The sequence below is a fragment of the Aquila chrysaetos genome, chromosome 3, assembly GCF_900496995.4.
Source record: "Aquila chrysaetos chrysaetos chromosome 3, bAquChr1.4, whole genome shotgun sequence".
NCBI lineage: Eukaryota > Metazoa > Chordata > Aves > Accipitriformes > Accipitridae > Aquila > Aquila chrysaetos.
The window spans coordinates 4158699-4173602 of NC_044006.1; the positions used below are offsets into that span (position 1 = coordinate 4158699).

Here is a 14904-nt window from a genome sequence, read left to right on the forward strand (position 1 = left end):
CTGTTGCCATCTCCCTGCTGTGAGAAGGCCTATCGGGACAGTCCTCCGGTGAGTCCAGCCCATGCTCCAGGGCCCTCTGTGACACAGAGGAGGTGGAAACAGGCAGGAGCAGGGGCTGGACTCCTGCTGTGGCCAAGGCCCAGCTCTTGCAGGCACTGGGGGACACAGCCCTGCTGGCCTGGAGTGGGGCACAATAAAAGGCTTTGTCCACCTGGTCTGGACTCCCAAGGGCATCTCTCTAGTCCCAGCTTTCAGGGAAGAGAGAAGCCAGTCACTTCACTAGTTTGCAATGGGAAAAGCCAACCCTAAGCACGAGAAGCCTCAGGCCTCTCCCACACCTGAGCTCTTGCCCACAAGGCTCAGTACCTGCTTGCAGTAGAAACAGGGGCCCTTTTATTATACAAGTTTCCCTATTTATCTCCAGCAAGGGCGTGGAACTGAAACAGTCCTCGAAGGCAGCTCTTCAGGCTGCTACTGACAACCAACACATGGTTTTACAGGTATAAAGCAAGACTCCGCTGGCAGCAGGCACAGCAAGGACTGAAGGAGTCCCAGTGCCCTGCAAGAGGCAGCTCAGCTAGAGAAAGCCCTGCCCCAGGACACCTCACACCCCCCGAGGGTCCCAAGGCTGCTCAGACATGGCCTGGACTGCTGCAGGCAGCAGACACAAACCTGCAGTAACTCTCACATACTCCCGGGCATCTTGCACCACAACTAAGCTGTTTACAGCTGAATGCAACACAGCAAAAGTGTGGGCAGAGTATCACACAGGAATCAAGGACAGGAAAGCTGCAGTGCTGCTTCTGCTCAGGAAAGCACCAGACTACATCAGCTTGAGAAAGTGAGTTGCTGGAATACAGTGTTGTTTCGTTTATCAGTCCTTGGGCTGGAATGTTGAAGTTACAAGAGCTGTGTTTGGTTCCCTGCACAAGTCACCACAATCACTCCCTCATGTTCTGAATCTTCCACCTGGCAGCTGACAGGGCTGCAGCAGAGCCCCAGGGACCACTGCCTTCCCCAGACCCAACAGGAATGAGCATTCCCAGTGGAGAAGGGCTCCCCATTAACAAGCGCAGGCGCTGAGCCACAGCCATCAGTGCCCTCACACAGCAGAATGAGCCAGGTACAGGGCTCAACTCAGGAGAGGCTGGGACATGTCCCTGCTACAGGAACTTCAGCAGTGTCAGTAACAATGATTGTGTCTTAAGTATTAGATCAGAGGCTTTACTGTAGAAACAAGGGGAATTACTGCCTTAAAAACTAATAAAAAGGCATTACACAGACATTAATGATTATTTCTTGTTTTGCCACAGCCACCTCTGACAAGTCAGTTGACTCTGGCAGTGCAATTCCATCTTTACACTTGATGTCACACTGACTGTTTTGCCAGCAAAGAAATTAGAGGCTTGCAGCAGCTTCCCAGTAAGCTGTTTCAGCACACACCCTGTTTTGCTGGTGTGAGCCCAGATACTGAAGGCATTTGTGGCTACTGAACCAGCAGCACTGCCACCCAAAACAAACTCTAGTCAAGCCCCACCACTCAGGGCAGTTTTAGGCAACAGTAACACTCAGAGGCTGATTCCTCAACAAGAGAACCAGACCCAGAACACAGGGGAACAGCAACAAGGGGGGTCAGTGCCTGCATTAGAGTTTTAAGCCCTTTTCAAATACTGTGTAAAACTTTGCAGACCGGCAACACAGTGTTCTCTGACTTAGATCTGAGCCCTGCTAGGACAGGCACCTGACAAGTTGTACGAACTGATGTTACTGAGCTACGTACAGAACAAAGTAGGAGGGAAACATTAAACATTTACATGTTTATTATAATTACAATTTACATTACTCCAAAGAGCAGCCCCACTGCTATGTTCTAATTCTTAGCAATGAAGTCCTACAAAAATAAATCCAAGCTTTTACAGTAACCTAGGTCAATGCATAACTAAAAAATTCTAGCTATGTAAGGGGTTCAGTCATCAAGGTGCTTTTTCAACAAAATTCCCTACCAACCAAAAAAGGGACACATGCCTACAGCAATTTAACCCACTTATTCATGCAAACAAATGTAACCCCTCCCTCCCAGCCCCTCTCCCCACATACAGATTTTTAAAAAGAAAAACAACTAAACTATTTACAGTATGGGGGGGTATAGAGGAAACAAATTAAACATGCCCATCTGTTAAGCTTCATTATATGGACTCCCATCCCTAGTTTAATGAAAACATTCCATAGTGTTCCACCACAGTCTACTAGTGTACAGAGAACTGTTTGTGTTTGGTACTACCTATGAGCAAGGTACAAACTGAGGCAAGAAGTCAGAGCTTCAGGTCTCCTTCCCAGACAGCCAACTACTGCCAAAAACTCTTTATTCCGAGCACACGAGCGGAGACACTTGCCGCCCCTGTCCTGCTGAGGACACAGCTCACTGTGCCCCCACACTGCCCACACCCAGTAAGGAGCTCTGAGCCTCTGAGGAACACCCAGCACCCTTCAGCTCGAGGGAGAGTCACAGTTCTGTGTAAACCTGCAGTACCTCCACATTAGTACCAGCTGACAAACAGTTGTACAGTCATTTACACTACTACATGATCAACAATCCAGTATTCCCAAGTGACAATATACATAACTCCTCAGCACCAGGAATCCATTCTTCCAGATACCAAGTGCTACTTCACACCTGCTGCCAAGAACAGTGAGACCAGCAGCACCAAAGAATCCATTTGGTTACTCAGAACAAACAAATTATAGCTGGTTTATTTCAAGTGAGCTTTGGTTCCATGTTAAAATAGCATGATTTATCTTCTTCAGGGTTCAGAAAAGGAGTCTGACTTTAAGCTTAGACTATAGCAGCCTTTGAGAGACCCAGAAAGAAGAACAATGTAAGTTAGTCTGCACTTAAAAAAACACAAACAAAAAAGACACCCTGAAGAAGGTACCCCTGAACACATTCCCTCTTACAAAGAATATTCCAGCTGACAGTTGCTGGTCCAAAATAAGTCCAGAATATAAGCAGTAGTACATGAAGTTCTGTCACTTGAGCTGAGACAGTAAACAATATGAACCATTTTCCCACATTAGTGCAGCAGTTGGTTGTTTTCTTTCTATATACAGTTTCATCCTCTCAGGAGAGATGTTAGAACCTATTCAGGAGAAAAGGTAGAATTAGATTTGATGTCATGGGGATCTTCTCCCAAGAAAAAGAAAAGCAGCAAAGTTTACACCTATGTATCAACTGAAATGCTTAGCTAGAGCCTCAGCTCAAACAAGCAGCTCCTGCTTTCTCAGACAAAAGGCTAGCCCAAGAAATGAACAGAACAAGCAACACGTTAAAGAACATGTTAAAACCACTCACATTTCCTTCTACCACCAAGAAGGATAGATCAGATACAATAAGGAACAATTCTTGATATATCCATGAGACTGGAGAGCAAGAAAGGCTGCACAGACAGTTCAGGCAAGGAAGAAGAGACAAACCTGGCTCAGAGACAGTATTTGTTCTTGCTAAAAAACTTGCCTCTGAAGTTACACTCTGCCAGTACCAGCTCTGTGAGTGGTTTGGTTTCGCCTCGCTGCTCCGCTACCCCTTCCACCTCGAAATCCACCACGAAAGCTGCGGCCACGAAGGAACCGTCCAGACACTCCAAATGTCTCTGTATTGAGCTTCCTTTCTTCAGCCCACGTGGTACGCCTAGAACTGAACAAGACTGCATTCAGATTTAATATAAACATTAAATAGCCACCAACTCATTTAGCTAGGAAGCTTCAAGCACCCTCTTTCGTTGAACTAAATTGCAACAAGAACCAACTGCAGCATATACATGCTCACTAACACAAGTCCTCTGCTAAGCAGGGATTTGAAAGTGACAGCTATTGGCTTTTGTAAGCTACTTTCATACCAGAAAACTAAAGATGGGCCTAGAAAAGGGTTGAACATGGTCTTACTAGCATCTCAAACCCTATCTTTTTTTCTTGAAAACTACAAACTCTTCACTCCAGTGAAGCATCTCCAGAAACACAGGAAGCCCTGTCACAACTGAGGTTCAGCAGACTGCTATTGAAGTAGCTCCACAACCAGTGTGTTTCTTCCTCAGCAGAGCCTGCCTAGCCCTGAACACTTTACAGTGAGCACTTGGAAGAAAGCTTTGCTAAAGAGAAGCAGAAACATTACCACATACTGGCATTAAGGGGATGTCTGACCTCACCAAGCAGTTGATAACATCAGTGTCAGCAGCAAAAGATGAAGCTTTCTTTTAATATTCCCAACATTTAACTTAATGCATTTCCACAGACAGACCTGACCTCTCTGCCCAAACTCCAGGCTTAGCTTGCTCCTGTCTGCAAGTTGCACCATCTTCAGCACAGCATGACCCTGACGCCTCCTCCCACAAACAAGATAAGAAATTTGTTTAAAATCAATGGGTTCAAAGTTGGTACTAGGAAACAGAACGGGAAATTTCTGTATCATAGTTTAGGCAAGCATATCAGTTGAAGTCCTTGCTTTTTGTTTGATCCCCCTGTGTGAAGCTTGGTTAGTATCACTCGTGAGCCATCAAATGCATGCCAATACTCCCTTCTAAAGACTGTTGTGCTGACTTTCTTGCATTCTAAGATTTTTAAAGAATTAAACCGTGTGACACAATTATGGCTAGAATTCTATGCCTAAAGTTGCATTAAAAAAAGCAAGCTTTTAGAAAGTGCTCACCTAGATTTCAGTTCTGAAGAAATGTTGTCAAAGAAAGACTTGGATTTATCATAATAGCAGTTGGGTCCCAGAAGGTCCTCCTCTGCATTACCGTCATTGTTTTGAGTTGCCACTCCAGGGTCCCCTTTTTCTTCCCCCGTCTCTGCTTTGTCATCTGAAGATAATAAAACGTATTACACTTCCTTGATGCATACTGAAGAGCCATCTGTTCTCTTGCTCCCTCAAAAAAGATTTGAGATGCTGCCACATGTAATCATGCAGTTTCTCAGAACGAGTTTGTCTATGCAGTGTTTACTACTAGCTCAGCAATTCATATTTAATGAAGTCACAAACCTTTAAAATTTAGTTTCTTCTTGAATTCTTTATCAAGTTCCTCTCTGTTGAATTGTGCATTTGCACTTTCAAAGTCAAAGTCACCTTCAAACTTTATTGTATTTTCCTTCACAGTAGCTGGTCTGTTTTGTCCTCTAGAACGGTTTCTGGTTCTCCTGTTTCCTGAAAGCAGGAGAGTTTAAAAACTTGGTAACACACAGGGAGGTTAAATGACTTGCTCAAAACCAGAGGAAACCAGGGTTAGAACTCAGGAGTTTCTAGCTTCCAGTCCTGTGGTTAGGCCACACCTCTTTGAAAGTAACTTCTGAACTTGGCTGTAGAAGACATATTACAGCAACAGTTTAATTTTCTGAAAAGCATTCCTGGATGTCAGTCTTACCATTAAGACAAGAGTATACCCAACTTTCTTTCCAGTGTGAGGAGAAGAAATCAGAACAAGTAGTACACCAAGAAAAGCTGAGGGAAGCAGGGAAAACTATCTTTCCTGTCTGCTGTTCATCTGCAGGCATGGTACTGTAATTAGTCTACAAACCTGTCATGATGGCAAAGAGAAGCAGGTCACTGGTTTCAGAAAATCCACCCAAGACTCACCTACCCACAAAGGGAGCTTGTACTTTGTATAGTTTCTGGTTTCCAACTGAGATGCTATCAAGCCCTTTTTGGAAAAGCTAGAACCCCTTCTACAGTGCTGCCCTCAGGCACATTAATTTGAAGACCTGAGAGGCTGAAGTTTTGTTTCCTGACTTTTCACAATTTGCTTCAGCAGAAATACCTGTTTGAATTTCATTTCACTTTCTTTTGACCTGTACTTGAACTGCAGTCTTGAGATAAGAAGTCTGCTCTTTGGGAGCAAGGGCTCCATAGTTCCTCTCAGTTATAGGAGCTCTGAAAATTCTTAAACAGGCTGCCCTTCCCAGTAAAAATACTTCAGGTTTCAGAGAAATCTAGTTGCTGCTGCCAACTCATAGCATCAATTTTTATAACATACCTTCAAGTTTTCTAGAAAAGACAGTAGAATTCTGTCCCTGGAGTGTTCTGAACTTCTGTGACTCCAGAACCTATTTTGTCAGGGAAGTGTCTCTAGATGCCCAAAGCTTTATCAAACTTTATTTTGCTCTCAGTCTTCTGTCCAATAATCCTTCCCTGAAGTTAACAGTATTTGACTTTCTAGGCTAATGCGACTGTTTAGTGTCAGGTTAACCTACCTGATCTTCTCCTTTGAGGTCTTCTGTTTTCATCATTCACCTGTCCTTGGGTTTGCACAGGTGCAGCCTGAACAGTATCTACTGAACAAGAAGGATAAACTTAATAAAGGAGCACAAGAACAAAACCAAAACAGTTTAGTCTTGCTATGCACCTTTGAAGGATGCTTCAGAACAGCACTTTAAAGGTGACGTGGTACATACATACCATTTGTCTTACTGTTGCCCTGTGGAACCTGCCGTCCATTGCGTTGAACCCCTGGAGTTACTTTCACCGGGGGTGGCTTTTGTGAATTCATGTTGTCAACTGGGCCAGTCTGAACAGCCTGCTCTACCATGGGGCTTTTGCGGACTGGGTGAACAGAAGGAAAGCCAGCACCTGGAAAAAATCCCAATGACTAAGTGCCTCAGAAAATGTGCCAATGCTATTCAAACCCTACCCACTTCTATGGAGAAACCGTTTTGTCAAGAATTACTCAAAGCCTTGAGTGTTTATCATTACATGCTCTCTTTAAATGGCATATACACTAGGTAAGGCACTACTGCCATACAAGTGGTGGCTCTCAAATCCAGAGCCTTAAAATCAGGAAATCTACCCATTTGTTTCTTAAACCAAGTTAGACACACATTAGATAAGCAAGCCAGGTCAGTCTCTTAGACAGTTTATACCAAAATCTAATTTCTAGGTGTATCCTTGGTTATGCAGGATTTTACTTTACATAAAACTTTAAATCTGAAGCAAAAATCCACCATTTTGAAACTGCTGAAGAAAGCTTCCCCACTTTGTCAAAAAAGTTTTGCAGCAAAAGCTTAACCACCTCTACTACATCCCATTTTGTAAGCCGCTTTTAGAAGTCCTTCAACCTCATTGCTTATTGTTAGCTTTCAGACAAAGAAAACCTGAAACCAGACCAGGATCTCAAAGTTACCCTTTTAAATTCCTTCTTGGTCAAGGCCAAAGTGTTACCAAGACTTCTGTTGCTCTTCCATCCAGGCTTATTTATTCACACTACAAAACATGTAAATACTTTTCATGGTTTGGTATACCTTACACCAATTATATTAAAAAGTGACAGTCTTCAGTACTCAGAAGAAACACTGCATTCTAGGTTTAATTAGAAGTTTTGGAGTACTACAGGTTTATGTAGTTATGCATAAGAACTGCTTGGAAGCAAACTTTAACTGAATATACTTAAAGAGCAAGAAAAGTGAAAAGCTGAAGAGTACACAAAAACCAAGCCACTAACACTTCTGGGTCACCCAAGTCCACATGAGATATACCCAGTAGGTAACACCATGCAGGTTCCCAGTTAATGTACACCTGGAAAACTTCCAAGACAAACAGACATATCCTAAGGATTATTCAGTAGGACAAAGCTGCTGTGCAAGTTTAACATGAGAAAGTTTCAAAGCTTAGCCAGAATATTGAGAAAGTACATACAGATAGATGGCCAAAACCAGAGAGTAAGTAAAAACAGTTTCATGCCAAAACAAGCATACATGCTTAAGTTAAAACAGATGAAACTAATTACCATGTTTAAATGCAGGCTGCACCTGGTCTCTCTGCTCTGAGGATGGTCAGTCTAGTATCTCTACCTCCTTTAAAAGTTTTTGCACATAGAAGCAAGCACCCAGAACTACATTATCTCAGCTTACCACAACTCAAATTGCTTACTGTTAGTCATGCTTTACTACTTAGGAGTCCTGACAAGGTACTATGCCCCTCCATGCATGAAATCTATCCTGACATTTCCTCAATTACAGCAATACTCCTGAGTATTCTATTAACCTATGTCTCTAACAGCAAGGCCACCCACAATTTAAGCAGTGTGCTTGTCTTTCCAGGAAAGACTAATTCATTCCTTGCCCAGTCTCTAAGGTGACACATGTTCCTGGATAGGATGCAGCACTTCAACATCCCTAAACCTCAGCCCTCTCCTGATACTTACACAAGAGGATCCGCTGTCCTGTACTTTTTCATTCTCCTGTCTCTCTAATTGATACTTCTAGGACAGGAGGAATACTTCATGTAATGTAAGGCAAAAATAGCTGAGAACAAACTAGTTCTACTAGCATTACCCATATAAGTACTATCCTTCTAGGAGGGGTTAACAAGAACAAGAGTGTTTGCAAGTGCCATGCAGTTCTTCCAAATATTTGGAGTCCTCAAACTGCTGTTACCCTTGGAAGAGAGCTGATGGGGCTCTGAAGACATGTCAGGCTCTGAAACAGGTTGTGGAGACGGAGAAGAACTAGGGCTGGAAGCAGCTGCTGATGCTGGAGGGCTTACCAATTTCTCTAAAGAGATAGAGGGAAGAAGAGAAAGCAAAGATATATGGATAAGATACAAGGTAGTGAAACATCTGAAGGACTTGGAAAGAGATACAAGAATCTCTAGAACAGCATTAGAGCAGCTTATTTACACTCCTCTCTGGGAATAAAAGTTCTTCTTACATGTGATGTGTATGTAAGGTATGTTAGATTAGAAATGAACTGGCCTCAACTGTTAGGTATTCACATTACTTTCAGAAAGAAATTTCAGCTATTTAGTTTGTTTCTTTCTTTCATGTGCATGTGTGTGTGTGTGTCTGCGCGTGTGTGTAAGTGAAACGCAGGCCTCCTTCCAGTAAGATCATTGCACAAAGTTGTTAACTACTTATTCACTGCTTGTTGCAGCCTGACACTTGGCAAGGAATTCAGTATTAGTTATTGTTATTTGGTTTCACAGTAGCTGCATACAAGGACCGTACCTTGATTCTAGCAAGTGAAGTTTTTACTTACCTAAACCTAACGAAGCTGCATACTGCTGGCTAAGTAAAGAGCTGGCAGCAAGCTGGCTGTAAGGTGGCATACCTCTAAACGGGCTGTAAGGCACATGTGGCTGAAAGGATGATGTAGAGGCAGAGCCCAGTGAAGACTGTAACAAGACAAAGTACATTTCCATTTACAGTGTCCAGACATCAACTTGCTTTGGCAGTGATTCTCTACTTCACATACAGCATTACTAAAGCTTAAGTAAATACTGAGAAGAGTTAGTTAACCTCTATGATTTTCCTGCATTCTCAGCTAGGTAAACTAGCTCTGGCCTTTGTTGACTGAAGTCGTTAATGCTGCTGCTGCTATTTTAAACATTACAACAAAATTCAGGATGCTTCAATCTGAAGATTCCTGGAGACACTTACTGGCCTTCATGTTAGTAAGTTTATACCAAAATCAAGTCTTTCATCACCAATGTTCTATCATAGCTTTCTATCAACACTTCATGCTAACTTACTTGAACAATGGCAGGATCTTGTGGCAGAGTATGTTGAGCTTTTGGAGGTTCACAGACAGTGATGTCTTTGATGTCACTTCCTCGAAAAATAATGTATTCATAGATTTCTTCTCTCGGAGGAGCAGGTCTGTCTGTGGGCCGGTCTTCAGTACCAAAGGATCGCACTTTAGCATTAGAAAGATTACTGTTAGTCCAGTGTTACCACTGCAGCATTGCGCAAGTTATTTATGCAATTAAAAAGTACTGTTGTAATACTTGCCAAAAGTAACAAAAAAAAGGTTACCTCCGGAACCCTGAATCTCCTATCAAACACATCTCTTCCCTCAAATGTCAACTTTTTGAGCAGCCTGCATAAACAGTTTTGTTTACATCAAGCTGTGAAGGTAAAGACCATAGACCAGCTGGAGTGAAGAATCTATTCCAAAACCAAGGACTTCCCCACAGTGCTATATTACCATATTCCCCTTCTCTCCTCAGCACCTGTCCCACATAGGCATTCAGCTTGAGACAACTGCCACTGCAACAGACCACAGGAGAGACCCCTGAAGCAGCAGGGTAACAATCTTGGAAGGCTTTAGAGCGCAGATTTGCGCCTTTGGTTTCATATATTTATTACACAGATAGAGGTAAAGTTTTATCAATGACAAGAACTTCCTATTAAAATTCTCTCTCTACTCCATGCCACTGGCTTTATGATTAATATTCCGCTGACTACAAAGCAAGCTTTTACTGAAAAATCTAAAACCTCAGTGCCTACCGAGGCTTTACTGAGTCCCAGCTATCGGAACACCTGAGCAGGTACTAACCAGTGACTTTACACATTAGAGTGGAAAAAAAGGCTGCAACTGACTGCGTGGCAGCTACCAGGTAGAAGCAAAAATTAATTTGAGCCATTAAACAGGAACAGATCAGACTCAGACTTACTGGGTTGTTAGTGCAGGAAAACAGGTAGCATAGTTACATCAGACACTGAAAGCTTAAAATGGGCTAGAGAATGAGCATGGTCTACATGCACAGAGATTTTTTTCAGCCACGAGTTACAGAAGCTCACTGAGTTTACTAGTCTAGTTGTTTTCCATCTCCTTGAAGCTTTGCCAGTTCAGATAAGCACCTGCACATACTGGTTTGATGCATGTTTTCTGGCAATAGAAGAATTCTGTACTGGAGCTGCATCAAGTGCTTCTAACAGGTTAGCACAGAAGTACTCAACATCTCTGCCAGGACACACCGTGATTCCTGCAGTACCTTTACAAATTACATCCTTAACAGACCTTTCACAAGCACCTGCCATGTCACAATCTGTGGTGATGTGCCAGCCAGCTGCCACTCCCACTGCACAGCTAGAAAGATATAAGCACAGACAGTCCTGTCACATGGATGATAGGGGACGGGGAGGCACCACAGCTTCCCCAGAAAGAGGGCAGAAAAAGTGGATCCACTCAACCCCAGTGCTGAGCATCCCTGGTACACTATCCTATTACAAGCATTGATGGTTGTAGACAGGGCTACTCATCAAGAGTCCTGTTTGCAGAGGTGAAAAGTTTTAGCCAGGTGGTTCCTCCCACCAAGCAGCAGTTAGTGCTGCAAGCAGTATTCACCTCTGTTCCACATGTATGGGAGCTCACAAGGAGCAGCAAGCCAATGCCAAATTTTGTCCCTATCACACTAACGCTGTTTAGCACCTCAGCTTACACCTAACTGGAAGGGAATCGTAACTGATGCAAGGACAAGCTGTCAGTCACTTCCTTTGAAAAACTGTCTTCCATTGGTTCCTAGGGTATATAACCTCTCTGAGTTATTTTAGCTCTCCAGCTGCTGTTTGATCATATTACAGCTGTAACCTAGTCAACTAGAAGCAGATTATAAACTGAAAGCAATGCTTGTGGCCTTTTAGACATGAACCGTACCACTGATATCCCTGCTCAAGATTAGATTATTACAGCACACAGCTCATGGCAAGACATACTAAAGCTATCCAGGGACTACTGCAGAATCTCACAGCTAGCATAGAAAGCACCACATCTTCTCTGAGCGCAAGGATCAGCCTGTCAGCTTCCACATGGAGAAACACATGACCTGCAAAGCCCAAAGCTGTCCAGGCAGCCTCTCAGTTGGCTGGTCCCAAGGTTTCCAACTAAAAAGGTGGAAAACTATGTCCTTGTTGTAGGCAAAACAGCAATGAGTGCATTTGAGAGGGCTCAAGGAGTTGAGCGCGCCTGTCCCTGCATTTGAAGTTTAACAGCTTCTGGCACACCACAAAGCACAGCTTTAAGTTTTTGCGGAGGTCTGAAGGGCTGTCTCCCGTGAAGAGTTACAGTGACTATCGTTTACAGATGAACAGGAAATCAATCCCACACCATGCTGCAGCTAGTGTTTTACAATATAGTTTGTACTCATGCGTAGGGGTCTGTTGAGCTAGACCTCTGAAGGGTCAGGAAGCATAACAAGAGTGACTGGATGTCTGGAAAGGAGAGCTTAAACAGATTATTTCTTGCTCAAAAACTCTAGTTTCTTCAGACTTCTACAGAAGGGGGAGTAAGTTTCTGGCGTTCACTGCCAACAGGACAGTAATGGGCTTAAACATCCTTTGTTTGCAATTTAAGTTTAGCAACCAACAAGACAACTTCCCTGCAGTGCTTAATTAAGCACATGGAATCTCCTTATCCAATGTTAAGATATTGTGCATGTGTTGAGATTTAACAGGAACCAAATAAAAATCGATTTAAGTTAGCCCTGCTTCAAGTAAGAAGCGGAACCAGATTCCTTCCTGAGGTATCTTTCAACCTACATTTTATTTTGTATCACTCAGATGATAGAAGTCAAGAGAATAGCACTTACATTACATACTGAAGTTGTCTGAGCCTTAAACACTGGCATCTAGGACTTAATAATAATTTACTAGCTATCTGGACAACTTCAACTGCATGTCAGTAATTCATGGTTCTTCTGACCCTTCAGAGATCAAGCGTTTCAAACCGCTGTCCCCCCTCAAGCACAGGGTTGATATTGCTGTCACCGACTTTAACATTGTTGCTATGTTCATAATTCTGACACTAATTTTGATATAAAGTCTCTAAATTTAGAAAACCCTCTGAGCTAAAATGAAAAGCAGGGTTTGTACTGTAAAGTTTATAGAGCAGCACTTTAAGTGGGGAAAAATGTATTCTCCGTCTATTGTAACAACTACTTCTTAGGCATTCCAGTTCATCAAAACCGAACACTAAGAGACCAATAAATACAAGAACTGCCAGAAATCTTACGCAGAGCATGTACTTTCTCACACCATAAAGCACTTTAATCACATATGCCTTTGAAACACACCACTTAAGCTCTGAAGCAGCAAGTACTATGTGGAAGCCAGAACTATGCGAGAAACCATTTCTACTGCTGCCGGGTAAAGGTGAAGACCTTCCTGCAACCTCTCAGTTACTCCAAGTGAAACACTAAAATAAATAGCTCCATTTGTACATTTAAATAAACAGCTACATCCCTAGAACAAAAGTGAATTTGGGAAAACTTGCATTTTTAACTTCAGAATACACACTAGTAGGTGTCAAATACTCATGTCCAGCATCACATAAACATCGTTATACTGAATAAATACTGTGGCACAGGCTGCCTTAAGAATAGTTGAGTATCAGGCAAAGTCAGTGTCTCGTGCCAGCAGATAGTCTTTCAAAACAAAAGATGGTTGGTTTGTGGGCAATCCCGATGGGTTGCTGAAGGCAACCAAGAAGGTGTGAGCTTCCCAGAACAGGGAAGGACAAAACTGAGGCAAAGAAGAAGCTGATGCACATTAGCTCAAGTACCCAAGCTGAACATTAAAAGCAGTACAGAAATAAGATCTTGTTTGAGAGACTAAACAAGACAGGGCAGGTTTTTCTGAGAGTAAATACGGGAGTTCCCAGCACAAGTGACAACTGAATCCAAATGACACCATTTAAGTAGATGATAAAGATCACTATTTCTACAGGGAATCAAGACCCAGAGCCTTAATGAGCAGCCTGCAAGGTAGGAAGAGCCAGACCCACATGCAGATACCCCACAGGGCTCTCTACACCAGCTCTCACCCTCCTCACCTGAGCAGAGTCCAGTTATCGATCACGAAAGGAACAAAGACACATCAACAGCAACTCCGTTTTCCCCAGCGCTGGCCTGGGGCCCTGCTCAAGCCAAGCACCGAGATACCGCCGGGCATCCCCGTACAGACAGGAGAGAGGAACCAAACCGCCAACTGCGACGCAGACCATCATCGCCTTCCCGGCTCTGACAATAGTAAGAGGAGCCAGCGCTGCTGGCAGCTCTTCTTCCTCTCCAGGGCTCTGCTAACTTCCCGTGAAAACCAAGGGCCCCGCAGCACGCCGGGCCCTGCCCGCCCCGCCGGCTGGAAGCGCCCTCCGGGGAGGCACGGCAAGCCCCCGCCACGGCCCGTGCCCGTCCCCGCGGCGCGGAGCGGCCTCCCAAATGCTGACTCACGGAAAGGCAGCAGCGCCGAAGGCACGGGGCTCCAACCCCGCCGCCCCCCGGCTCCCCGCAACCCGCCCCGGCCGCCAGCGCGGGCGAACCGCGGGCCCCGCCGCGGCCCCTCAGGGCGGGCGGGCGGGCTCCGGCCGCCGGCTCGCCCAGGCCGGGCTCATTGTTCAAGGGACGGAGGCGGCGGGCGAGGCGGGCTCCCCGCGTCCCCTCAGCCAGCGCCGGGCCGCGGCGGCAGAGCCAACCTAGGCCCGTCCGCCACCCCCCCCCCCGCACCGCCCCGGGAGGGCCCCGCCGCTCCGCCTCACCCTTGGCCAGCGCCACGGTGGAGTTCTCGGTGTCGATGGTGTAGAGGATGCCCTCATAGCGGATCTGCGCCTTGGAGATCAGGCTGATCTTGCTACCGATATAGGGGGTTCCCGAACTCATGGCGGCGGATGGGCCGCTCCGGGCCGGGCTGAGGGAAAGGAGGGAGGGAGGGAAGGAGGAGGCCGCGCGAGTCGCCGCACCGCCGCGCGGAGCCGCCGCGCCCGCCCACGCACACTGCGGAGACGGGAGCCCCGCCGCGCCCGCCTTTTATAGGGCGGAGGGAGACGGGCTGAGGGGTGGGGGGGGGTGTGCAGGGCGGGGGCGTGCTGCGAGCCCGCCGCGCATGCGCCGCCGCTGCCTGCTATTGACCAGACGGGAGACGGGGTCAGACGCGGAGGGAAAGGAAGGGAGGGAGGGAGGGGAGGGGGGAAAAGCCCGGAGCCTGCGTCACGTGACCAGCCCAGGCGAGGGTGCCACGTGCGCTGCGGGCGGGGCGGAGCCAAGGCGGGGCGGGGCGGGGCGCGGCTTCCCGCGCTGCACCGCCGCCGCGTTGAGGGGGTGAGGAGAGCGGGTGGCGGGCCCCGCCCGGCGGCGGGTAACGGCGGGGCCGGGCC

General features: G+C 45.7%; 1 protein-coding gene across 6 annotated transcripts; it reads right to left on the bottom strand.

Moving 5' to 3' along the window:
* Positions 1 to 1802: 1802 nt before the first annotated feature.
* LSM14B (LSM family member 14B) lies at positions 1803 to 14605 on the bottom strand. 6 transcript variants are annotated; one of them, XM_030009668.2, is made up of 10 exons: positions 14290 to 14605; positions 9509 to 9672; positions 9016 to 9151; positions 8416 to 8532; positions 6443 to 6613; positions 6238 to 6318; positions 5033 to 5194; positions 4700 to 4853; positions 3472 to 3691; positions 1803 to 3137 (listed from the first exon to the last, which is right to left on the bottom strand). In XM_030009668.2, the coding sequence occupies exons 1-9, from the start codon at positions 14408 to 14410 to the stop codon at positions 3520 to 3522; spliced, it is 1278 nt and encodes a 425-aa protein (XP_029865528.1). In that variant the 5' UTR covers positions 14411 to 14605; the 3' UTR covers positions 1803 to 3137; positions 3472 to 3519. The 6 variants fall into 6 exon arrangements, with proteins under 6 accessions (XP_029865528.1, XP_040978478.1, XP_029865529.1 ...); XM_041122544.1 differs by having other exon boundaries at positions 3512 to 3691; positions 9088 to 9151; positions 14290 to 14604; XM_030009669.2 differs by having other exon boundaries at positions 3512 to 3691; positions 6238 to 6315; positions 14290 to 14603.
* Between the last annotated feature and the right edge of the window lie 299 nt (positions 14606 to 14904).